Here is a 27756-nt window from a genome sequence, read left to right on the forward strand (position 1 = left end):
CTGGCTCAAAGGTTCCCATAATGCTGGCTGCATTACCTCGCTGTATAGCCAGAGATACTCTTTGAGCCAGGTACGATCTCGGCTTTTAGCAGAGTACTTGTATCCACAATGTAGAATGTAGATAGTAGATACTTCTGATTCACTGTATGTAATTACAAATCCGCAAACGTATTATTATCAATAATAATAACAAATCAACATTTAATTGTTTCGGTGCTCGTCTAGATTACCTAACCCACATTTGCTATAACATTATAAGTTTTAACAATTGAAGGTTCTCTGTCTGTTCATTGCTAATTGGAAATAATTGACGCTTCTAGTAATAGGTAATTGGAGTATTTATTTAAAGAATCGCGGTGTTTGAGCTGAGGTGTAATCTGTGGGTGGATCATGAGAGGGATTGCTCGTGCGTTGTGTGTGGTGTGTGTGGTGGGCCTAGCACGGCCGCAGACTCTGAATAGCAGTGATGCTAATGTGGACCCCGTCTCGCGACAGCTGTTCGACTACCGATGGCGGAAACAGGTACGGAATGTTGACTAGACTTCCGCATTTGCTTGTCTTATGAATCGAAACGGTATTAAAAAGAAGTCATAGTCTTGACTAAAGTATAAGTGAAAATGAAAAAAAATACCCTAAGCTCATCAAAGTTACCGACTTTCTTTAGTAACACTCAAATAATAACCTCGCGTGATCCAATACATCAACATTTCAAGTACATTGCAGGGTTTGCGGTTATCATTAACACCTAATTTAACACGCTAGTCAAGACATCCAAAAATATGAAAAATGATTAAACGTGTAAATTTAAAACAAAGGCACGCTAATATAGGGCACTTTTTTTTCTTTAATCCTAGTTTCCCATCCATAATATTGGTGAAAATAAATTATCATTGTTTACAAAAAATTATAGCTTAACAAATTTAATTGTTGAAGTAAGGGGAAGATAAAGAGCTACCTAGTTTGGGAGTCAGGGTTATCATGCTTTGTATTTACTCTGTACAACTACAATAGAGATTATTATTATCACAGGTACACTTGGTGCAATAAAATAATTTTTTTAACCAACCCCTTTCCTATCTTTCCAGCGTCCTGATCTCCTGACGATATCCTCAGGGGAGCCGGTGTACTTCGACCAGACGGTGGCGTTGAACAGCGTGTTGCTCAACAACCGCTACGTGGTGGAGTCCCTGCAGCACGCCGTCAATGAGCGCACCCCCGACCGGGAGGTGTTCGCCAAGGGAACCGGCGCACACGGCTACTTCGAGGTCACCAATGACGTCACCAAGTACACGAAAGCAAAGCTATTCGAGAAGGTCGGCAAGAGGTCAAGGATTCTTGTTCGGCTGTCAGTGTCGCAGGGGGAGAAAGGAACTACTGATCTGAACCCAGTTGCTGGCAAAGGCTTTTCTGTTAGATTCTACACGGAAGAGGGAAATTTTGATCTGCTGGGTCTTAATACACCCGTGTACTTCTACAAAGATCCAACGCTGTTCAGAGAGTTTGTACACGCTTTCAGGCCAAACCCGAAGACTTTCATCAGGGACGGACATACAGCGGTAGATTTTGTGACGTTCAACCCAGTTTCTCTGCACACTATTCTGTGGCAGCTTTCTGAATATGGATTACCGAGAGGATTCAGACACATGCACGGGTTCCCTTGTCACACTTATGAATTGTATAACGAGCACGGTGAAAGTTATTTCGTTAAGTTTAAATTCATAGCTGAACTAGGGTTCGACTCCTTCAGCTTACTAGAAGCATCGACTATTACAAGTTTTGATCCCGATTTCTTCATTAGAGATTTGTACAACTCTATTGAAAACAAAAATTATCCTGCTTGGCGGTTTGAAATGGATGTTTTGAATACTTCCGATTTGAGGAAGCTGAAATTCGATCCGTTTGATGTTGCAAGACTCTGGCCGAACGGTACTTACACCACAGTTGAAATTGGCCGCTTAGTTCTAAACCAAAATGTGAAAAATCAATTTGCTGAAGTAGAACAAGCTGCTTTCAACCCGACTAACTTAGTACCCGGAATTATAGAACCTCCAGATCAGCTATTCAGAGGCAGAGTAATAGCTTACAATGACGCCCAGATACACCGATTGGGAATTAACCGCAACAAAATCAATATAAACTGTCCCATGTACGCAAAGACTTACAACAGAGATGGCATCCCTCCCACTTTAGATAACGAAGGTGTTGCAGTCAATTATTACAGGAACTCATTTAACGGCCCCATACCATTGCTAGACATAGCAAGACCTCGGCGTCAATTGATTATTGAACAAAGTAGTGCAGTAGACCTCCAGGACTGCTGGCGCTTTTACAACGAAGTCTTAGTCACAGACGCTCAGAAGCAAAGACTGGTGAATGCTGTAGTGATGGTGGCTATACGAGTAAAGACAACACTTCAGAAGAAGCTAGTCCGGCTGCTGCGTCAGGTCAACCCCAAGTTAGCAGCCAGATTCGTGGCTACAATTGATGTTTTCAAGAAGACCGTGAGACTACCACAAGTAGTAGAGGAAATTAATAGAACAAATCCTAATCCATTTAGCAATGTAACTATGTCATAATCATACATGAAGATATTCGAATCTCTAAATCTTTAATAATAAATTGCGCGTCTTTTATTCAGGTGTACGTAAATTTATATTATTAACAAAATTTACCAATACTAACTATAGTTTTAATATGTATAAGTGACATGATATTATAAAACAATGCTATCTGTGTTTTTTGTTATTGTTATAAATCGTACTTGTTATAATTTTACAGAATTTGGCCAAAATTAAATAGATCAGCTATTTATTTTCTTTTACCGCAAATGAAATATTGAATAAATTATTTTTATTTATTGTTTTCAACAAGTTTTTTTAATGCAATTGCGAGTTTACTATTAATTTTGCCTAAATATTGCCTGATATTTATAATATTATTAGGTACCTATGTAGAATCCATATTAAAATAAAGAGATGATTTAGTGTACCTACTTAAGTTAGCAGGAACTTAAACAATCATTTCATACATCTTGTTCTCCTTTACATAATTATTTACACTAACCATACTTACTTAATAATAATTAATTAAACTATACATTATGTTAGTTTTATAATGAGAATAATTATAATATTTGTACAAATGTTTCACGATGAACATAGTGAACTGAATTTAATGAGACTTGGATAAGAAGCCACAATCATTTATGCATTGGTAAAAAGTAGTGGGTCCATCAATCCGCTAATTAAATACTATTGATAAAACAAGCAAGTGCAACTATCGACGTGGTGTTGGAAACTGGTGTAGAAAGTATTCAATTAGACATTTGATAAAAATGCAGAGTGGAATAGTTGTCTGTGTTGTTTTCTTGTATGTTAATTTTGCAAATTGTTTCAACACTAGTGATGGAAATGTTGACAATGTTTCTTTCCAACTCTATAGTTACAGAGAGAAGACACCGGTATGTTAATCTTCTATTACTTGTTATTTTTAATTTAATGTGTAATAAATCTTATTTAAAACAGATAATGTTAAGTAATTGGTCAACATCACATCATAAAAAGTCAATGTTACCGAAATGTACCGATTGAAGGTACGAGTATCTAGAGACTATCAAGGAGGTTTGAAACCTCAAGCACCAAAAATAATTATCAAATTTTGTTTCTTCTCATGATGCAGAAACCAGCCTTGCTCACTGCAAGCTCTGGGCAACCGATCTATGACGTAGACACGGACGCTCTGAACGGGGACCTGCTCATCAACCAGTACTTCCTGGACTCCATCGACAGCGCCGTCAACGCCAGAATCCCGGCAAGAGAAGCCTTCGCTAAAGCCGCAGCCGCTCACGGATACTTCATCGTTACAAATGATGTCACCAAGTACACCAAAGCTAAATTGTTCGAGAAAGTCGGAAAGAAAACTAAAATTTTTGCTCGCCTAGGAATATCTCAGGTCTTCAAAGGGCAAAGTGACACGACCCTTGCCGCTGCTAGAGGGATGGCAGTTAAGTTTTACACAGAACAAGGCAATTTAGATTTATTAGGAGTAAATGTTCCAGTGTACTTCTACAAGAATCCTCTCCTCTTCAAAGAACTTTTCCATTCTTTTGGCCCCAATCCAAAGACTAGCATTCAAGATCCGAATGCGATTATTGATTTTATTGTACAGAATCCTGTAACTTTGCATAGCTTACTCTGGTTTTTCTCGGAATACGGTCTTCCTAAGGGATACAGGCACATGAACGCATTTCCAATTCATTCATTCCAGTTGTACAATGAAAAAGGCCAAAGTTACTTTGCACGATTCAAAATATTATCGGAACTTGGTTATGAGTCGCTCAGCCTTGACCAGGCGGCGGCCATCTCTAGCTATGATTTCAACTTTTTCACGAGAGATTTGTATAATTCTATTGAAAGAAAAAACTACCCAACATGGTCGTTGGAGATGGATGTACTCAATGTATTTGGAATAAAGAACCTTGACTTTGATCCGTTTGATGTAACGAGATTATGGCCTAACGGCACATATACCACAGTTCCTATAGGTAAAATTATCTTGGATAGAAATGTCGAAAATTACTTTGCTGAAGCAGAGCAAGCAGCTTTTAATCCTATTAATTTGGTACCTGGTATCAAAAATCCTCCTGAAAAACTTTACATGGCAAGAACATTTGCTTACAGCAGTGCTCAAAAAAACCGCCTTGGTAGTAACTATAACAAAATACCTATAAATTGCCCTATGTACGCTGAAACATACAACCGGGATGGAGATCCTCCGGTGTTAGATAATGGAGGTGACGCAGTCAATTATTATCCTAATTCTTTTAATGGACCTGTGCCTTATTATGACCCTGCTAGGCCCCGGCAACAGTTCAAGATCGTAGAAACAAATGAAGTACACTTGGAAGATAGCCGAAAGTTTTACCAGGACGTTCTAGCATTGGATGACCAGAAACAACGCCTTGTCGACAACTTTGCGCGGGCATCACTCAGAGTGAAACACACACTACAAGAAAAGCTTTTGAATTTATTTCAGCAAGTCGACCCTGATCTAGCAGCAAGATATGAAAAGACGTTGGATAAGATAAAAAAGAATGTCAAACTACCAAATGTCGTAGAAGATTTGGACGATGATAACCTTAATCCATTTAGCAATGCATGATAATTTTATTATAATTTTCATGTTACAACTCAAAATTAGTAAAGTAATTGATTAATTACTTGGTTACAGAACTTTAAGATTATATTAATTATAGTTTTTATATTTCAACCATTCTTTTATTGCGATAATATAGCGGTAGTTTCAAAGGTTTAAAGGACTTATAAATTTGCAGTCGATTCTAAAATCACATAGATACACCTGTTTCTTCTGTAGAAATTGTTGATTGACATTACTCTTCATACTGCTCACGAATATAGTCCCCAAAGGGGTAGTCACTAGCAAGCCACTCGCTTTTAGTTGTATATTGTTTTGTACTCACGTGCCGTATCGCAGTTTTTAAATGAATACAATGCACAAATGTTACACATCTAGAATCTATATATGAAGGTATCCTCACGATGCTTTCATTCACCGTAAGAGCACAAGATAAGATATAAATTGTAATTGAATACCTTATTTCTAAAAAGTTCATTGCTACATCACAGGATTCAAACCCACAGCCTCAAGAATGAGAGACGAGACCATCTACCTCGTTACACCACCTCGACTCAACGCGATTGTGGAATGAAATGTAGCTTATCATCCTGCCTCAACATAAAACAAACATCCTATCAATGATTACTTTTTGAGGTGAGAACCTAAATTGAAAGCTGTTTGCTAGCTATTTTTAAGATTTTTACCACTGCCGGCTGTAGATATAAAAAGCCGATCATTCAAAAATATTATGCCGAAAACGAATGTTTCTTTTTTATTCGTCACAAAACATCAATAATTTTTCCCTGTTGAACTTCATTATTTTACAGGTGTATCTATTATTCACATCACATGGTTTCTCTGATGATAATAATATAATAATATAGAAGTTGTCATTTGTGCATGTCTGGAGTTCAAACATGCACAAATGACAACTTCACAGATTGTCAGATGTTCAGACTCTTACAACAACTGTTACAGACAATCTGTAACAATTAAACTGATTAATTTTAAAGTGAATTTTTTTAATGTGTCACATTCAATATCGATACCAATAACCAGTTTTTTGCGCGGGGATAGATATAGGTACTTGAATTACAGAACATAATGAGAATTGGATACGTAAATGAGATTACCTAATTTATGCGTTTGTTCACAACATAGGCAATTAATACAATTGATAAAAAAGTAAGTGATCGTATAAACGCTTGAGACTGCTGCATTACACTAGACAAATTGATAAACATGTTTAGTGAGGTAGTTGTCTGCTTTCTATGTTTAAGCCTTAATTTTGCAAATTCTTTCAATACAAGTGACGCAAATGTTGACGATGTCTCAATGCAACTGTATAGCTACAGAGAGAAAACACCGGTAACCTATTCGTTTATTTCCTTTTTTTATTGGTATTTAATCTAATAATCATTTTTTTACTATGAGATAGTGAACTGGTCACTGGAGGTGATAATAATATTATTACCTATTACATTGTCGTTTTCCTAAAGTCTCATCTAGTAGGCTATCTTCTATTGCTGTAAATTTGCCTTATTCCAGTATACAATCTGACGTGAAACACACATATAACATATTATTATGTGTATTGTACCTATATGATTATTTTTGGTAATCTTTCAGAAACCAGCCTTGCTCACTGCAAGCTCTGGGCAACCGATCTATGACGTAGACACGGACGCTCTGGACGGGGACCTGCTCATCAACCAGTACTTCCTAGACTCCATCGACAGCGCCGTCAACGCGAGGATCCCGGCAAGAGAAGCCTTCGCTAAAGCCGCAGCCGCTCACGGATACTTCATCGTTACAAATGACGTCACCAAGTACACCAAGGCGAAATTGTTCGAGAAAGTCGGAAAGAAAACTAAAATTTTTGCTCGCCTAGGAATATCTCAGGTCCTGCCAGGACAAAGTGACACGACCCTCACAGCTGCTAGAGGGTTTTCTATTAAATTCTACACGGAAGAAGGCAACCTTGATCTACTTAGCATAAATATCCCAGTCTTCCTTTATAGAAATGCTTTTCTCTTCATCGGACTGTTTCATACATTTAGCAATAATCCAAAGACTAACATTCAAGACCCGAATGCTATTATTGACTTCATTGTACAGAATCCCATAACTCTGCATAACTTACTTTGGTTCTTTTCCGAATTTGGTATTCCTAAAGGGTACAGACATATGAACGCATTTCCTATTCATTCTTTTCAGTTGTACAATGAAGAAGGACAAACATTTTTTGCACGGTTTAAGATTTTATCTGAACTTGGTTTTGAGCCTCTCAGTCTTGATCAAGCGTCGGCTATATCTAGCTACGATTTTAACTTTTTCATAAGAGATTTGTATAATTCTATTGAAAGAAAAAACTATCCAACTTGGACGTTAGAGATGGATGTACTCAATGTATGTGATATAAAACAGCTTAACTTTGATCCATTTGATGTAACGAGATTATGGCCTAACGGCACATATACCACAGTTCCAATAGGTAAAATTATCTTGGATAGAAACGTCGAAAATTATTTTGCTGAAGCAGAGCAAGCCGCTTTTAATCCTATTAATTTGGTACCTGGCATCAAAAATCCTCCTGAGCAACTCTTTCAGGTACGAACCTTTGCTTACAGTAGTGCTCAAAAAAATCGCCTTGGTAATAACTTTAACAAAATAGCTATAAATTGTCCGATGTACGCAGAAACTTACAACCGCGATGGAGATCCTCCGGTGTTAGATAATGGAGGTGACGCAGTCAATTATTACCCTAACTCCTTTAATGGACCTGTGCCTTTTTATGACCCTGCCAGGCCCCGGAAACAGTTCAAAATTGTAGAGAAAAGTATTGTACATTTGGAAGATAGCCGAAGGTTTTACAAGGAGGTTCTAGCTACCGATGCCCAGAAACAACGCCTCGTCGACAACTTCGCGAGGACATCACTTCGAGTGAAACATACGCTACAAGAAAAACTCATCAAGCTATTTAGAAAAGTTGATTGTGATTTAGCAGATAGATACATCAAGACGTTGGATAAATTGAAAAAGAATGTGAAACTACCAAATGTTGTTGAAGATTTGGATGATAATAATCTTTATCCATACAGCAATGTGTAACAATAATTATGTATATAATGGTAATTATTGTTAAAACTATTGCAATAAATTTTATTGATCTTGTCATTCAACCATTTTTTTATTCAGATAAGAAACCTTCTCAATTAGAAAAAGGTAGGTAATTTTATGTAAGTGGCTGTCAGTTTCACACCTGAGAACTTTAAGTTAAGCAGAACTTGAGTATACAATGCAGCGCTGTGTCTTTTTGTTATTGGCTAAATGGTAGTTGAGTAGACGACGACCGAATTGCGTAGTGGTTAGTGACCTGACTACTGAGCCGATGGTCCCGGGTTCGATTCCCGGCTGGGGCAGATATTTGTTTAAACACAGATATTTGCTCTCGGGTCTTGGATGTGCCCGTGAAAATGGCAATAGGCCCGCCCCCTATTACATTGGGACTAACATAACACTCTGGCGAAAAGTCGGTGCAGCAATGCACCTCTGCCTACCCCGCAAGGGAGTACATTAGTACAAGGCGTGAGTGCGTGTTTTTTTTTTTTTTTTTTTAGTTGAGTAGGCTTTAAGTTCATACTTACGTATATTTACTCAAGTGAGAAAATAGTAATAGTTACTACTAAGTCTGTGAAACTTATGTACATAATAATTGGGAATATGCCTACTTAATATATGAAAAAATATTTATTTCTTAATAGACGATGCTCACAATCCCAAACTCCAAGAAAATATTGCAATACTTATTTTTCTACCGTTTATTACGATAGTTAATTCCACATTGAATATCTTTATTAGCCCTTCAATATGATAGGGACCATAGATCGCACTACACCCACGAGTAATGAAAAAATTCCAGTGACATAGAACATCAATAACTAATCATTGCTCGTGGGTGGACAGTTTGGGTGCCGGCTGAATGATGCTGGACTTATAACCTTATATGATGATTATGATTGGTCCGACCGATTTCGTATGAATGTAGTATTTAGATGAGGCTCTCCTTGTGTGACTTTCAAGCAATCTGACCTCTGATATTGGTGTTAGATGTGTACAACAACAAGATAAGTAGTTTTTTTATTATGTAAGTATTTTTAACATTTTGACAAATTTAGGGCTTATATTTCAATAGTCAGATAAAAGAAGACTGTGGAATAATGTTGATGCTGTCGCGCCTGAATGTTTGTATTAGACAGTGACAGCAACAATGTTATTCCATAACATAACATTTGTCTGAGCATTAAAAATCAGTCTTAGAAAAGAAACCCAAAAAGTAATTTTCAGATGTTTTGCATCTAGGCTCAAGTGGATCACTTAGTAACTAGCTGGAATTATAGTAAGACTTTGAATTAAAGAAACAATAAACAAAGAGCTACCAAAAATTCTAAAATACTAACCTGTCTAACCAGCTAAGAAGCATGGGAGTCCTAATTAGGGCTAGATAAGTAGACAACTGTCAGACAGGATAATAAAATGAAAACAATTGAATTTAAATTAGCGAGAAAAGATAACAATTAATTAGATACTCTGGCATATATAAAATACAGTTCACGAAAGTCACTGGTAAGAATAGTCATGAATATACTACTGAGTGTCTCTATACTGCTAGTGGTATTAACACAAAATGTGAGAGGGTCCCATCGCTCCGATATTCTAACCATCAACAATGAAGATAACGCAACAAGCCAACTGTTTGACTACAGAGACAGTCACCCGGTAAATATTCCTAAGTGAATTAACTATATTGTATAAGTGAATCCTGTTTATAATAATTGTCTTAGTGAAGCCTTAACTGTCAGGAACTTGTACTTAATTGATTTCATACCATTTTAGCAGTAAATTCATATCCATGTACCTACATGCCAACAACATCATTTAAATAAAAAATAATATATTATATTATATATTATTACTACCAAAAGTAAAAGATTTATTAAATTAAAGGTTTATTTTTATAGCAGATTGATAAACGATATAAATAATTATACTTACGAGATTGCGAAAATAATATCTTATTCAGTGCATAAATAATAGTAAATTTTACATACAACAGCACTATTTAATTTGATTATTCATCATCACGACCCATCACGTCCCCACTGCTGGGGCACGGGTCTCCTTCCATTGAAGGAAGGGTTTTAGGCCTAGTCCACCACGCTGGCCTAGTGCGGATTGGTGGACCCCAACACAAGCAAGCTTGTGCTGAGAGAGTTGTCGGGAAGTGGGCAACCCGACTGTCAGATGTTTTCAAGCTGCCCGAAGGCCTCTGACTAGGCTTAACGACTGCTGCCGAAGCAGCAATCGGGACCCACGGCTTAACGTGGCGTCCAAAGCACGGAAGCGTCCAGAAAAGCACCACTTGAAATTGGTCACCCATCCAATGGCTGACCATGCCAGTTGTTGCTTAACCTCAGTGATCAGTTACGATCACTGAGGCCCGCTCGACTATGGACGCTTCTTTTGATTTGATTATTACTACTACTATTATTTCAAATAACATTTATATATTTTAATACAATAAGACTTGTGGTTAAGCACTTTTTCTAATGACGTAACCTTTGAAAAATAAATTACCTATCAATACAAAAAAGGTATATTTTGGTAGGTATACTGTCAGATGAAGCTATTTTAACATTACTTACTCAATTTGTTTCAGGATGCACAATTACTAACAATCAGTACGGGACAGCCGGTTTATGTGTCAGATACAAACAGTCTAGACACAAATTTGCTTTCCAATTCATTTTTAATAGATTCCATCTTCCACGCCGTCAACGCCAGGATCCCAGCCAGAGAAGTTTTCCCCAAAGGCACCGGAGGATTCGGCTACTTTGAAGTTACCAACAATGTCACCAAGTATACAAAAGCGAAATTGTTTGAAAAAATTGGCAAACAGACACCTGTTGTTGCCCGAGTGGCGACCTCACAAATCTTATCTGGAGGAAATGATTTAAGGACTCTAGCTGCAAGAGGACTCTCCGTGAAATTTTATACTGAAGAAGGCAACCTAGACTTGTTGGGAATAGGAACACCGGTATACTTTTACAGAGATCCACTCCTATTCAGAGAACTATTTCACGCTCTTTCCCGAAATCCCAAGACTGACGTCACAGATCCAACTGCAAGTATGGATTTCATTATATTGAATCCAATAGCACTCCATACTTTTTTATGGGCTTTCTCAGATTTTGGGCTTCCAAGAGGATACAGGCATCTTAACTCATTTCCTATACATACATTTCAACTTTACAACAAGAACGGTGAAAGTTCTTTTGTGAGATTCAAGTTTCTCTCTTCTTTGGGATACAAAAGTTTTAGCCTTAAAGAAGCTGCTGCTATAAGCGGCTTCGATACAGACTTTTTCAATAGAGACTTTTACAATGCCATAGAACAGAAAAAGTATCCAACTTGGAATTTAGAAATGGATGTTTGGTTAGGATGTATTGACCAAACTGACTTTGATCTATTTGATCCCACTAGGATATGGCCTAACGGAACATATGAGACTGTACCTATCGGTCGTGTCGTTCTGAATCAAACCGTAACTAATCACTTTGCTCAGATAGAACAGGCTGCTTTCAACCCAGTCAACTTGGTGCCAGGGATCAGACACCCCCCAGGAAAACTGTTCCAAATTCGCGTTCTGGCGTACACTTTAGCACAAAGAAATCGTTTAGGAGTCAACAGTGACAAAATCGAAGTAAATTGTCCTCTTTATGCCAACAATTATAATCGTGACGGCCAACCGCCAGTCGGTGAAAATGGAGGGGACGCCCCATCCTACTATCCTAACTCCTTCAACGGGCCAGAACCTTATGACGACCCAGCCAGGCCCAAAAAGGATCTCGTCATTAAGGAGGAAAGTGTGGTACATCTAGAAGATAGTCGGAGGTTTTATAACGAAGTGCTTTGTGATACCCAGAAACAAAGGCTTGTGGATCTAATGGCAATGATATTCCTTCGAGTAAATGGTACATTGCAGGAAAGGTTTATCGAGTTGTTGCAAAAAGTTGATTCAGATCTAGCTAAAAGATATAGAAGAACCTTGGAGAGGCTGAATCGTACAGTAAATCTGCCGGATTTAGTTGAAGAGGTTAATCCGCTTAATCCGAACCCTTTCCAGTAGTTCTATCGAGCTTATTGGACTTAATTATGTTTGTGATTTGTTGTGGCAATGGTCAACACAATTTTGTATTAAATTCATTCCTCTGAACATAATACATATTGTTATTAAAAATAGTAACCGTATGTTTCATTTATCCCAATAAAATTTTCTGTTTATTTTACAGCTAGGTACAACGGAAGTCAAAACCAAGGTATTGTTTTTATAGTAAGACTCAGAAATGCTATCAGTGAACTAAATTAAATAAATAAATAAATATGTGGGGACATCTCACACACGGTCATCCGACCCCAAGCTAGGCAGAACCTGTGTTATGGGTGTCGGACAACTGATATATCTACACAAATACATAGATAGATAGATACTAAATATAAATATCAACAACCAAGACCCGAGTACAAATATCTGTCTTTTTAAACAAATATTTGCCCCAGCCGGGAATCGAACCCGGGACCTTCGGCATAGCAGTCAGGGTCACTAACCACTACGCCATTCAGCCGTCTGTTCAAAAAATTAAAAAGGACTTGGTTTTGATTCGCAGCCGGAATAAATATTACTAAAGTACCTTTTAATAAACATAAGTAAGTACTCAATATGCCCCTCTAACAAAAGCAATTTCTTGACAGATGTTCCCTCTCAGAAGGTTTTATAAAATTAAATAAAAACTGAGGACCAAGGGCAATGCATAGGTAATGCCTTCAAAACTTTGCAATATAAAAATCATGAAAAGTTGGAAACTTTTGTAACAGAATAAAGTATTCATTAAGGAATGCCCCGACCTCGGGGTCAGGTGGGGACTTGCAACTTCTTCTTTTCCAAAAATATGAAATTTTTAACAAAGTCTGCTACTCATGAATGCTTCATCAGTGGCCACAGCATCTTAACAGATGATAGTTACAGCATATCCAGAGCAGAGGCACTAGGTGGCGGATGGCACACCACATCTTCTCCTGTGGCTGTAAAGTCCAATCGCGGCACCACACTTTCTCCCACAGAGATCGCAGGTGAATTGCGAAATCGCACAAGGTACTTCCTTTGTACGAAGTCTTTTCCGCTTTATATTGTTTAGCCAGACTTCGTCGTGTTTTTTAACTCCCTGCTTTAATACGCTCCGCCATTTCGATCTGTCATGCGCCACAGTCTCCCATGTGTCAGGATCGATTCCAAAGGAAGTCATGTCGCGCTTGCAGCAGTCCTTGAAACGTAGCATTGGACGTCGTGAATGCTTACTACGTATATTATTAACCATATAATAATACTTGATTGTTTATTCGGTAGTTGTTTACAAATACAACTATCAATCTGAGCAACTTGTTGAGTCAAATGCTCGAGTAATCAAATCAATAATATAGGTAAGTAATAGTTTATGTCCTTCAATACTGTTGCATTGGGCAACAAAAACCACATTTCCAACAAAAAAGCAACGAAAAAACGGGATATTAATCATAAGACCTATTTATCATGATTGGGTCAATTTTGTATGTTATAATACTCGTAATGTCTAAGTCTTTTCTCTAATCCTTGAGTAGTCACTCCACCCATTAATTTACTTGTCAAAGGTTAGGCGGATGGAATAGCTATTCAGCGTTTATTTACCGAACGTTTATTAACCCTGCTATGATATCAGAGTCTATTATGCCATAATGCGCTTATTTAAATATACAGTGAAACCTGGTTAAGTGGGACATGGATAAGTGAGAAACCTCCATAGCTGGAACTCATGCTGAGGTCCCAACACTTTGGCACTGAATTACCTCTGTTAGTGGGACGAGGCAAGCCTCTATATCTGGGATTTGTTCTTTCGATTTATCATGATAGTTATGTACTTCTATAACTGAGACAGCGAGTAAATTTTATATGCATAAACCTCTGTAACTGAGATAACATTGTTTGTTTTACTTTGAAGTTTTGAGAAGTTTGTGCTGAATTTTTATTAATTAATAAAAATTATATATTAAATTAATTTTATTTAATGATCGCTTTTGTATAACTGAAATAACCTGTATTCTCACCTCTATTAATGGAACCCTCTGTAAATGAGACAGATATTTATTTATACCTGTATATCTGAGACACTGGGTAAGTGGAATACCTCTATAAGTGAAACGATATTGCAGGACCCTTGAAGTCTCACTTAACCAGGTTTCACTGTACTATATATTGAGTATGTGGACCAATAAACATGTAGGTAATAATTAAAATTTAAAGACAAAAATAATCATGTCAAGTTACCAAAAAAACTTATTAAGTACTTACAAGTTTTTTTATTAACTTGGTTAGTACTTTCATACAATAGAACTAGACATGGACAAGCAATTAATTAAATCCAAAACAGTTAAGTACTTATTTACAATAAAGACGCATCAGAATCACGTAGGTAAAGCCAAAAAGAACCAATCTGCAGCGCAGTGTTAAACAATTAAACAGGCACATCCTAGTATAAATGTTGCACACATAGTAGCGGCGGCGCGAGTAGCACTTTGTCAGTGACCATGAGGCTGCTAGCGCTGGCGCTGCTGGCGGTTGCGCAGGCGCACGAAGACCCGCTCGTAGACCCGCTGTCCCGGCAACTGTTCGACTTCAAGGAAGAAACGAAGGTAATGTCCGTCACGATGACCATTTAAAGTTTTAAACGTGTAATAATTGGAGTATGTGCTCATTAGGTTTGGTTGTCCTTTAAGTGAAAATAAAGTTGGAAGGCAAAAAAATTACAAAGGCAATCTTTTTAGTGAATTTCTAAGTAGTGAATGAGCTACAAAATAGCTTTTGTCTTTTCAGAAACCAATCGGACTTCTTAGTACGAGTGCTGGGAAACCCGTTGACCTACGGGAAATAAATACCTTCAATTCTGATCTCTTAACAAATCCGTTTTTCATAGACGTTATCAACCATGTTGTCAACGAAAGAATTCCGGATAGAGAAGTGTTCGCCAAGGCCACCGGGGCTCACGGGTACTTCGAAGTAACGCATGACGTCACTAAATATACTAAAGCTAAGCTTTTCGAGAAAGTTGGAAAGAAGACGCGAGTTTTGGCCCGAGTTGGAACGTCACAGATAGACAAGGGTGGGAGTGACACCACCCGTGTCGCTGTAAGAGGAATCTCCTTCAAGTTCTACACTGAGCAAGGCAACTTAGACTTCTTGAACATTCAAATCCCTGTCTACGTCTACAGAGATCCTATTCTCTTCGCCGAAGCAGTACATGCATTCAGGCCAAACCCTAAAACCTTGACAAGAGATTTCACAGCAGCCGTCAACTTTGTAACATTGAACCCAACAGCGTTGCATGCTTTCTTGTGGCTAGTGTCAGAAATGGGACTCCCCAAGGGTTTCAGACATATGAATGTTTTCCCCATTCATGTATATGAGCTTTACAACAAGCACGGAGAGACATTCTACGTCAGATTCAAGTTCTTGGCAGAACTCGGCTACGAGCCCTTGAGCTTAGAGCAGGCAGACAAGCTCAGTGGGTCAGACCCCAACTTCTTCATCAGAGACCTATACAATGCCATTGAGATGAAGCACTATCCGGCATGGAGGTTGGAAATGGATGTCCTGAACAAAGATCTCAAGGACTTGAACTTTAACCCCTTCGATGTAACCAGGATTTGGCCTAACGGAACCTATCATACTGTGCCTATCGGTCGTATCGTTCTGAACAGAAATGTCGAGAATCAATTCGCTGAAGTAGAACAAGCTGCTTTCAACCCTGCGAACCTGGTGCCTGGAATCTTGAATCCACCTGACATGTTGTTCAAAGGAAGAGTTTTTGCCTACCAAAATGCTCACACTCATCGTTTGGGTGTTAACCACAACAAGATTGAAGCAAACTGCCCACTGCACTATGCTAAAACCTATAATCGGGATGGAAAACCTCCGGTTCTTGACAACATGAGAGATGCACCCAATTACTACCCTAATTCGTTCAACGGACCTATTGCTACTGTGGACGAAGCCAAGCCTACGTCGAGAGTGATTCCATACGAAAGCCAGTCAGTGTATCTCGAAGATTCTAGGCGTTTCTACAACTACGTACTGCACGAGGACTCCCAGAAGCAGCGGTTGATTGACAACTTAGTAGAGCTGTCGCTTCGAATTAAGACTCCAGTAGTTGAACAGTTTGTAGAGTTGCTTCTGAAGGTTGACAAAGAGTTGGCGAAACGTTACCTTGTGTCCTTAGAAATTGCCAAGAAAACTAGGGAACTGCCTGCCACGGTGGAAGATCTGAGAGAAGACGAGGACGACATGATGGCAAGGAGAAGGGAGGAAGAGAGACGGGCGGTAGAGAGAATATTGAAAGAAAAAGAGATGAAGGAAAGAAGAGTTGACGAGAGAAGAAAGGTAGTTTACAAACATGAAGATTAATACCTAAATCTTCTTGACTCTTAACTGTATTCTTTATTCTTTTTATCGTTTTTATTCAGAAAATCTATAAAATTAAATAACTTTATACTTTAACTAATTCGACTTGTCTTATTGTTTATTGAAACATACACCCTTTCATGTACATTTCACAATCACATACCTACATATCATCTTATAAATATTATCCCAAATATCCAAACATTAGAGGGCGGTGTTCTTGAAATGAATCTTTTAATATCGTCCCAATGAAGAGACAGTAAGTCGAGCTCAAATATTGGTAGCACACGTAACAAAAGATCGGTTTTATTGGCCCCAGTTGGGCCCCGGACTGAACTGATAACGAGGTATGGAGCGGAGTATGGAGACGGATTTTAAATTTTAACTAACTCGTATAATATATTTATTTATAGTTCACCTAGGTCTGATACATGAATGTATCATGAAAGTATAAATATAAAAGGTCACAGCTAAGAATTCACACGTATACAAATTATTACAAATGGCAGACCGATCGTTTCAAAAAATTATCTTCTAAAATTCAAATTCAATACATTTCGCCGTAATAATATACCTATTATTTTTAAAGGATAATAATTTTATGATAAGTCCTTGTCCATACTAATGCAGCCTTTCCACTCGAGCATCGAAAAAAACGGGTTCATGCAGGAAATGAAACAAAGGTGCAGCGAGACTCTCTTACTTATGAACTTTCATTTGAACCATCGAATATCGATCCAACCTTTCATGATGTTCAATAGAAACTGTAACAACTTAATAAGATTTACCGCCGTTGTAATATAACATAAAAAAATAAAAAATAGAAATTTTAATATCCATATAAAAAGTATTTTTATATGGATCACCTGTAAGCTAAAGTAAATAAACAAACGATCAGTTTAACCGCAAATTTTTACTACCTTTTCAAATGAGCGGAAAAGGGTGAAATAATGAAGTGTTCGAAATTCAAAGTTGACATGACAGTTACCTTCATTAGTGGCGCCACCGTCGCGTCAGCCCGTGCTGAGTCGGCGACGTGTTGTCTACCTACGTACATACCATTTGCCACGTTTTATTATAAAATGGACATTAATGGGGAAACCGCACATCTACTTAAATATACCTACTATGCGAAGTCCACATTCCAAAACGGGCAAGCCGTTAGGGACGTGCGATCGACAAATCTGCAGCGAAAAGCGGGTGACTCACTTGCGAGTCATATCTGCCTGTGATTACCTCTTCAGGGATTAGAGTCGGGAGCATGTACAATCTGAGTTTAAATTAACCGATGAAAGCATGGTAATTTTTCATTATTGTGTAACTATTATTATTATGTGTAACGTAAGTACTTACATGTTTACATAATAGTTATTACACATGCAATTATTATTAAAAAACTGTATTGTCTAAATACGGAAACGTAGCATCATTCTGTTTACAAGGTAACACTTCCAGGCACTTCCTCTGAAAAACTGAAGGATCCTCGAATGTACGACAGCGCTGCCATGCTATTTCAAACTTTAACTCAGCAGCACAGATATTTGTTTAGCGCGGCACTGTGCCAATGTATCGTATATGCGTGATATTAAATTATAATAACATTGTTTTACAACATTATATTCAAGGTGAGAGAAATTATTGAATCAATCATTCAATGGAGGTCTTCCGAATTCCAATAAGTACCTAATAAATACGAGTAGGTATATTTTGTTTTTGTTGGTTAACTTATTACGTCGTTTATGTTACGCCATTTTGTTTTATAATTTAATTGACCATATAATTAGATTACTTAGGTATAAATTTATATCAAGGGGCACCAGATGTCTTCAGTCAACCCCAACCCAAAATAGTCCGTGCTCGCTAGTTCAATATACATAAACAAGCATATAGTTGCTGCCACAGTCTACCCAACTTAAAAAAGAGTTAACAGTCAAACTATATAAAGTCCTGACATCAAAGAGTACGATTTTGCTAAGATTTTTTATGATCATCAGTTATTTACTTACTTTTACATACATTTTTAAAATAAAATACCGATTGACTATGGATTTTTAAAGGATTTGTCGTTTAATAAATATAACAGATCGTTAAATACGATCTCAAACAATTAGTTAGGATCCACTTCCGTTTTCACGACTTTATAGTTGGACTGTAACCTTCCTAACAATTATTATTCCTTTCCTTTCCAGTATTTTATTGACCTACCCCTTATTTCCCCACCTGCTTGTGATGCCGGTCCGGTATTAATTGTGTAATTGTCGGGCCCGGCGCCGGGAATACGGGAAATATCTACTTTATTCCCGGTGCAAATCCCTCTATACATTTTTATTGGGCGAGTCCACCTTGTGGCGATGTTTGAATTATTGATGTGCCACCTTGTCCCGGACACGGAAAACAAAGTTATAGAAATTGGGGCATTGTTGTTTTACTGTAATTTATTGAACACGCCATAAAAGTATCACAATGTATAGGAGTCATCATCATCACGACCCATCACGTCCCCACTGCTGGGGCACGGGTCTCCTTCCAATGAAGGAAGGGTTTTAGGCCTAGTCCACCACGCTGGCCTAGTGCGGGTTGGTGGACGTAGTGCGGGTTGGTGGACATAATATGGTAAATGAGTATTATAGGAATATAATCGCTGCAGTTATAAAACTAAAGCAAACTTAAATAATAAATAGTAATATTAAATAATAATAATAATACTACATGCTCTGCCTAACTGCCTCTGTGGTCTAGTGGTAGAAGCTTCGCTTCATGACCCAGAGGTCCCGGGTTCGATTCCCGGGTGGGACCATCAATTTGTGTTTCTAAATTGTGGTTCTAAGTTTGGTTAGGACATAGAAGGCTGATCACCTGTTGTCCGAAACAGTGAAACGATCCATGCTGTCGGATGGGCATGTAAAGCAGTCGGTCCTGCGCCTAGCTCTCTCCAGTCGTGTCGGTTAATCCGTCCCATTGGATTATGAGAGTGATGGAACAGAGAGTGCTCCTGTGTACTGCGCACACACTTGGGCACTATAATCTACTCCTGCGTAGATGGCTGATCTCAATTGAGATTGGCCGCCGTAGTCGAAATTCGGCTAGGAGGACATTATATTACTACATGCTATATTTCGTTTAAAAAATATCTAGCCGTTTACCTGTGAAAGAGTAAAAAAATCTATCGATTTATACCTACTTATAGAGCTTCCACTATGGTATTGTATTTTTGACATTTCCTTATGTCTGGTAAGTAAAGTTGGTTTTCCTTTGCAGTAGTCAAATATGTATGGGATTTCGAATGTCTAAAAACCAATAATTTAATGGACAGAGTATAAGTACAAAATTTTCCGTTTTAATAAATAATAATATTAAAACGAAAAATTATACTATACATATATGTATTTAGTTATGGAAATGCTGATATTGCTCATGCATTTATGCTGATGATTTTGTTGCATCATTGAACATACATGATTGGCAACTAAATGATTAAATTACATTTTAATTAACGGTTATTCCGTTTACTTGTATAGGTAATTTTGTAGGCGAGGAAAAGCGTTTAACCTTCGATATTATAATATAACAAATATAATACGCGAGCTACGCACTGGCTTGGGTAGAGATATAGAGGATGAGAGTGTTACATGGAAGAGGCTTATATACTCGTACATATAGTATACAGGGTGTTAAAAATGTTTGCTTCTCAATAGTGTCAATTCACGTTAATAAAGTTTCTATGATAATTATTCCTCTAACTTTAGAAGAGAACTAATAAGCAACTTATCTTGAGGTATAATTTTTTTTATTTTACATTGCTATAAGTACCTAGTTTACTCACGAGACTTTTAAAGGAATTTGTAGTGTTTTTATGTAATTATTTCGAAACTTTATAAAATAGGTACGGTCAGGTGCAGAGAAACCTGACCCCCCTCTCATAGTAACAATGTATCTGAGAGGGGTCAGGTCTTTCTGCCCTTTACTGTACCTACATAATATTATTACCTATCAAAAGTTGTTTAGAATGACAAGTCTCGAGACCTTCTTGAAGCTTTCAGTACCTTTATTGCAACACTCTGTATTGTTGGCCATATTTTATATCATTTTCCCCTTCAGTACAAAATAAAGCCACATATTGTCATACAGGAGCACCGGTTATGTTGTGACAATTTCCGTAGGCCTTACGTGAGGGGAATAATCGTTGTTTTTCCTATTGCCCTCGATTGATTGGGAAGCATTCAGAGTATACAATTTCAGTGGAAGTTTAGGTTATGTTGCAGGTGATTAACAAAATAAAAACTTGGATGGGGCCTACTATTTGTGATTCGCTAAGTCACGATACAAAGGGTGCTGCAACGTGGTATAAGTTCTAAACCGAAAGGGGATGACTCTAAACAATATTGGTCCAATGAAATTTGTAAATTGGCGAAAATAAAAATCGGTTCTCCACATGTTCTCCGTAGTAAAAAGTCACGTGACTAACAAAACCTTTTTTTTTGCGCTGCACAGTTTCAATTAGAAATTTTTATCCATACAGAAAAATACTATTTTGTAATTACTTGTTCCGTGCTCTGTGAATTTTTTTATTCGTTCATCCCCTTTACTATGGCCACACTGGCGGCAGGTGAGCGGCTGTTGACGGACGCAAAACGAACGTCGCGGTGCATTCGGAATGGCAACACTGGCTGTTGAAAAAAAAAACAATGCGTTTCGGTCAGTTCCGGATTCCGGATGAGTATTTGCGTTTTGCGTGATTTTCAGCTACGTGGGGTTTTGGCTATTGGATTCGATGGGGCAGTTTTTAACACGTTCCACGTCATGTCAGTCTGCTGCCGACTGCTGTTGACTACTAGCCGATGTTATGTTTTGAATCCAGGTTTTAAAAAAAATCCGGGGCAGACTTTGAAACTTATTCATTGTGTCGTTTATTTATCCCACTTGCGGCCTAGCAAATTCCAAATACCTACTTAAAATTTCTTTGGAAATCAAGGAAGGTGTTTCACAAAACTACTTTTTGAAAAGGAAATAGTGTTTTGTTTTCGCAATAGTCGGTGCAGTGGAGGCTCTTAATTCAGGTGTTCGTGCCCCGCATGCCGCCTCGCGCCCGTAACTCTGTGCGCGGAGTTTATTCCAGCCATATCTTGCACAAATACCTTATTCTGGGGTTTCACGTAAGCCTAAAACCCAGAGTTTTGAAATTTAAAGTGTAATTATATTATCTTTTTGTGGCTATGTATTTCTCGAAAAAAGTTAAAAATGCAGATTTTTCCTTCGCAGTGTCCTACTCATCATCATCGGTGGATATTTATCAGAGTTGTTTAACTTGGATTCAGTTCATAGATGAGCGATTATTGGTAGTTATAATACAGTTCACCAACCCGCACTAGGCCAGCGTGGTGGACTAGGCCCAAAACCCTTCCTTCATTGGAAGGAGACCAGGGATTGGTTATCAATTAAACGTCATCTCCATATAAAATTCTTAATAGATGTGTCAAAAGTCAACCACTAATACCTGGTTATGCTCTAACCCACTATGGAGAAATTGGCACTTAAGATGTGACTAATATGACTAAACTGCTTTCCGAAGCAAATCGTAAACTATTCGACTAAAGTGGACCGAGCCAGAATGCGTCCCGCCGTGCGTCCGTACCTCCCGTTAGTTTGTTGGCTGCGTTATTGCTAATTACAGAATGAATTTTAATTAAGTTCACACGGCGGACCTAATTCGTCGTTTGGATTAATGTGCGGTACGTGCCTTCGTGTATGTGATGTTCAACTTAAATTATTATTATATTGCTTTGTTTTATAACAACAAATTTATTGGAATGGTTCTTGTAATAATGATAAGTACGTAGATAAGTTTATTAATATTTTTTTCTAAGCGTTTGTATAAATAAGGAAACATTTTATCAAAATTTAAACTGACTAATCGGTTCTATTTATTTAAAATATACCTACTATCCTGCAAATATATTGGTATTACTTATAACTTTCCAAATATTTCATTAGATCAGATGATGAAGTAGATTCAGATTACTTAACGTCTGTAAAAATCCAAATTAAAATCACAACATAAGTGGACTAATTACATAAGCACTAAGTAATTTATTTAGCAAAAAAACTGAAAGCTACAAAAACGGCAAACCTTACCCCGTCAAGTCAGACAGCGCTTTAATTAACAAAACCAAACACTCTTTGAGACTGAGTAAAAAATGACCACCCTTAACGAGTTATCTGCGGGCGGCGACCGAACAACACTTTTTTTAAGTTTTCACCACCTCACTTGTTACTTGATAAATGATGGTCTGAATTTTATGTTTACGCTTGAATTTTTACAAAGATTTAAGATAAGTCCCACTTGAGCTATCATTATGATGAGCCAGGCCCCCTATCGCAAACTTGTTTTGACACCTATTTTCGGATTCAAATTGTAATGACACTAATTACTACGTAAATGTTACCTACTTCGTTTTGACTTCGCGATGGGGCCCTCCCTGATGCGTCTAAATAGTACCTTATTTGAAATTGGAAATAGTAGTTTTGAATTTTTGAGGGAACATAAAAAAATACATTATTATTCTTACCGTGAGGCCGGCTCCATACGTTGGTCCCAACGCTCGTACCAACGTTGGACTGCAAATTGGGTGAGGCGTACATACGTTGGCTAATAAACTAGTTCTGTCCTGGCAGGGCCAACGTGAAGATGTCCAATATGTTAAATGAAATAAAAGACAATACAATACAAAAATGTAAATTGCTCTGACCACTTTTACAGTACTTATTCTGTTGAATGCTGCGCTATGCATCAGCTATTTAATTTTTATTTTTATGTTCCTTTCGAGTTGTGTCCCATATTGGTTGTTGATATTAAATTTATATTTAGTATGTAACTATGTATTTGTGTACATATATCAGCTGGCTGACACCCACATAACACAGGTTCTGCCTAGCTAGGGGTCGGAGGGCCGTGTGTGAGATGTCCCCACATATTTATTTATATTATTGGATGTGCTTTCAATAAATTCTAAAACTTTTTCATGATTTCGTGGATGAGAAAGCCATTTTCGCTCAACGGCCGCACTCGTTGCGTGTTGCAACAGCACTGAGCAAAGCGCCAACGTGTGGGCGTGATCGCGAGCGTTGGCGCAGATTCCTTTGATAAAACCGACACGAGACGGCCAACTACCAACACTCGCCCCAACGTTGGGGCCAATGCAGTTTTCTAGATCCATACGTTGGACGAGTAGCGTTGGGACCTGCGTTGGGGCCAACGTATGGAGCCGGCGTAACAGTATATGTCAAAATTAATTTAAGGGTCACTTTTACCAAACGCTAAATTATAAATACAAATCAAATTTTAAATACATTTTGAACCAACTGACAGACGTTTGACAGGCGGCTAAATACGTTTAGCGTTTGGTGAAATTCTTAAATAATTACGTAAGGTGAGTATTGTATACATTTTTTCAATAACTGCCTAAATTTTACATTTGACGAAGCAAGAAGAAGGATTATGTTTAATTTGCTAACTATATACATTGTTTTTATTTAATTTCGCTTGAAGTTATTTTGTTATTTGAAAACTTGCATGTTACCCAATAAACACTAGTCCCTATTTTCACTTAAACCCCCATTTGAAACTCGCTGGAGGCAAATAAACGCAACTAACTATTCCCCTCTCGCTTTATCAACGATCATAATAGCAAAACTTCCTTCTGTAGTTATTATCAGTTGAGCTGTGAAACTTGCAGCTATCTCTGTCACACATGGCTGCCTCACCTGCCGCCTCCGGTGGTCTAAACTTCGGTAGCTCTTTGTACAAATCTTTGGAAGAGACACAGATGTATTATTACCACTGGGGATATGTGATGATTCCTTTTAAGATGTCCCTTGTACCATGATGAGGAATGACGTAAGACGGATCATAGTATGCCGAGGTGGTGCATATATTATGTAGAGGTTTTGAAATTTACAAAAAACGAAAAATAACAATGCATCCATACATTATCTGTCAAAAGTTTCAGGATAGTTTTCACTAGAAGCTCAACTTTCAAACCTGTATACTAGTTTCAGTACTGTTTGATGGTGATATACCGCATAATAATTATGATAGCATTACTCTAAACTCATCTTTTAAGTTTACACTCCTCACAACATTATAAGAACATAGACGCATCCCTCCAACCACATCTCTGTAAGCTACTGATTTATGATCGAGGAACTATTTGGGTTCTCGGAATAATGCATCTCTTAGTTGTGACTTGTTGCCAGTTGCCAGTAGTTGCCAGTAGTTGCCACTAGTTGCCGCTAGTTGCCAGCGACACTGGGGATCGCGATGTTTGTACCTGAATAGACATCGCAGATTTATTGCCGTAGTTTACTAATAGTGGGAATGGGGGACTGAGGCACTGGGGAAAGATAAAATTGAAAGTGAAAGTGTTTCGGAGAGCGGATTTCGGAAGTCCTGCCGCTTGTTAGTTAGTTGAGATAAAACTTTATAAAAAACTTCTTATAGCAGAAATCAATGCCTATAATTATAAACTTATTTAACTCCATTACCGTTTCATGAGTAAAAGTAAAAATATTTTAAATCGGTAAAAGGTTGAATTTTTACTTCATCATACTGGTCCATTCTAAAGTGTGTAACTAAGTAGCATTAAAATGCATTGAAAAACTGTCTAACACCCATACACAACACATATCACCAGCAGTGTGCTCCAGTGGCCAATAATTAAATTATTATGTCGAACTACAACGCAAACAAATAATAAATAATACTACAATGAAATACCTAAGTATCGTGTCTGGGGGGTCACTCTATATGACGAAAAACTTAGAGCGCTGCTGCTCTAGCCATGACTCTATCTCGTTGTTAAAACTCTCTCTCTGTTGACAGCTCTCATTCGTTCGTTTTTCTTCAGTATAGAGAAACCCCCATGGCCTGGAGTCTGTAAAATACGTTCCAATAAGGAGAAGGGAAATGGCCTGTCGACCCGCACCTCCCTCGACCAGAAACAAAGGCTTCTGCGCTGCGTGTGCAGACATCGGTCAAGATCAGCACGGGCCGCTCCCAACTGATGCCTTATTTTGTTTCTTTATTTATTTATTTTTAGTTTTACAGTTATTATTCCACCCCACAATCCTGGTTTTATACAGTTGTATGTGGGATCGGTCGGAGTCTATTTAATTTACAGTCATACAAAACTGCTAACTAACTGGGAATTGCTGACTAATCCTTTCACCACGGTGACTAATGCTAGCCCAGTTTCAAGTGTGAGTGACCGACACGCTAAGAATGAGAATGGTTTTGCAAAAGTGGTATAGAAAGTCGAAAGAGGGTGAGCCAGTTTGTCATTCTGAACAATATTCGACTGTCATCGGGCATGACTATAAGAGCTGAGGGCAAATATCTGGGGATCAAACACGGGACTCACACCACAACAATCAGATTAACTAACCAGATATATATTAACCTACAGCCTATATAGAAGTACCTACATAGTTGCAACCAAATTAAATATTCATAAAAAAAAAAAAAAAAACACGCACTCACGCCTTGTACTACTGTACTCCCTTGCGGGGTAGGCAGAGGTGCATTGCTGCACCCACTTTTCGCCAGAGTGTTATGTTAGTCCCAATGTAATAGGGGGCGGGCCTATTGCCATTTTTACGGGCACATCCAAGACCCGAGAACAAATATCTGTGTTTAAACAAATATCTGCCCCAGCCGGGAATCGAACCCGGGACCATCGGCTCAGTAGTCAGGGTCACTAACCACTACGCCATTCGGCCGTCAAATATTCATATGTTTATAAAATGTCTGAGTAAGAGTGGATGGTAATGTAATAGCCCTGAACCGGGGCAGAGGGCGTGAGTAGTCAACACGATCATTTGTCTTCGAGCACCTTTAAAAGCTATCCTCCGCCATTTTTCTTTTTAAAAACCCCCGACAAGGCGTACCTTTTTCAATCGTCCGCCAAACGCTGCCGATAATTCTGGAAGCTTCGTCGTCGGTGCAAACAGAGAGATTGCGTCTAGCCTCGGTCGTCTATTGTTTGACTAATTATTATGCTTTTGTTTATTTGTACGGCGTTTAATTTGAGATGTTTTATTTTCAGTTAAATACTTTCAAACACTGGTTTTCGTTGTGACTATGATGAAAATTGCATAATTATTTATTTACCGCATCCAAACCTACGACTACACCCTACCCTGTCGTGTCATACCGCCCGTCACGTCACGTCACGTCACGAGGCGTCAAGCAACTGACGTGTTTACACGTTTTTTTACAGCCATAATCGATTTTAAACAGCTACTGCGATAGCATCGCGCGTGACTCACGGGTGAGTGACGAGGATGGAGGTGGCAACGATAAGTGACGTTAGATTCTTTACTTTACGGGTTACGGATGGAGATTGCCATTTAAGGATGCATTTTTGGAGTTGGTGTTAGTATTCACAGATATGGTGAATGGTTACAGTGTAGATGAATTGAGTTTAATGTACTAAACCATTGACTTATATATTACTAGCGTAAGGGCAGGCTTAGCCGCTCTAGAAAATGCCACCCTCGCGTTGGCCCTAAAATATCATAAATTTATCTGTCATAATTTGTATGAATTAGGGCCAAAGCGCGGGTGTCATTTTCTTTTGATAAAATGTACTGACCGGCGTATCCTTCCTGTACTACTACTATAATTTTCACGCAACACTGACATAGTTTATTGCCTTCAATCAACCTAAATGTCGAAACCCCTAATCCCTTTGCATTTCCAATCCAGCTTAAAAAAACCGTTAATAGTTTTTCAGCAATCAAACCGCGTTATAAAGCGTGTGGGCTGTAGGTGAAAACAGCTGGAAAATGGCCTGAAAGCCGCGGAAATATATCGCTCGCGCTCTTTTGTACCGAATGATTGATTCGAACCAGTGAATAGCGGTGAAGTATTAGTGAGCTGCGTGTGATCCACGCCTCTGTTGATGCTTCATATCATATATCTATGAAATACAGTCACGAGCAATGAAAACGTTCCACCTGCCATTGCCGTTCCATATGTTTCTGAAACTTTTCCATTGTTCGTGAGTATACTACTA

General features: G+C 38.2%; 5 protein-coding genes across 5 annotated transcripts; all 5 read left to right on the forward strand.

The window, feature by feature from the left end:
* Positions 1–222: 222 nt before the first annotated feature.
* On the forward strand, positions 223–2698 carry LOC105388915 (catalase-2). The gene is made up of 2 exons (XM_011559952.3): positions 223–522; positions 1086–2698. Exons 1-2 carry the CDS (start codon positions 391–393, stop codon positions 2574–2576), a joined length of 1623 nt encoding a protein of 540 aa, XP_011558254.3. The 5' UTR covers positions 223–390; the 3' UTR covers positions 2577–2698.
* Positions 2699–3190: 492 nt separating this feature from the next.
* LOC119691251 (catalase) lies at positions 3191–5268 on the forward strand. Its single transcript, XM_038108370.2, has 2 exons — positions 3191–3460; positions 3679–5268. The coding sequence occupies exons 1-2, from the start codon at positions 3335–3337 to the stop codon at positions 5158–5160; spliced, it is 1608 nt and encodes a 535-aa protein (XP_037964298.2). The 5' UTR covers positions 3191–3334; the 3' UTR covers positions 5161–5268.
* Positions 5269–6378: 1110 nt separating this feature from the next.
* LOC125488565 (catalase-like) lies at positions 6379–8283 on the forward strand. Its single transcript, XM_048623068.1, has 2 exons — positions 6379–6390; positions 6766–8283. The coding sequence occupies exons 1-2, from the start codon at positions 6379–6381 to the stop codon at positions 8245–8247; spliced, it is 1494 nt and encodes a 497-aa protein (XP_048479025.1). The 3' UTR covers positions 8248–8283.
* A 1430-nt stretch (positions 8284–9713) lies between these two features.
* LOC119691657 (catalase-2) lies at positions 9714–12349 on the forward strand. The gene is made up of 2 exons (XM_038109540.2): positions 9714–9915; positions 10856–12349. Exons 1-2 carry the CDS (start codon positions 9775–9777, stop codon positions 12323–12325), a joined length of 1611 nt encoding a protein of 536 aa, XP_037965468.2. The 5' UTR covers positions 9714–9774; the 3' UTR covers positions 12326–12349.
* Positions 12350–14794: 2445 nt separating this feature from the next.
* Positions 14795–16759, forward strand: LOC105394832 (catalase-2). The gene is made up of 2 exons (XM_011566753.3): positions 14795–14919; positions 15101–16759. Exons 1-2 carry the CDS (start codon positions 14815–14817, stop codon positions 16685–16687), a joined length of 1692 nt encoding a protein of 563 aa, XP_011565055.3. The 5' UTR covers positions 14795–14814; the 3' UTR covers positions 16688–16759.
* Positions 16760–27756: the final 10997 nt, after the last annotated feature.

This window comes from Plutella xylostella, chromosome 9 (genome assembly GCF_932276165.1).
Source record: "Plutella xylostella chromosome 9, ilPluXylo3.1, whole genome shotgun sequence".
Classification (NCBI taxonomy): Eukaryota; Metazoa; Arthropoda; class Insecta; order Lepidoptera; family Plutellidae; genus Plutella; species Plutella xylostella.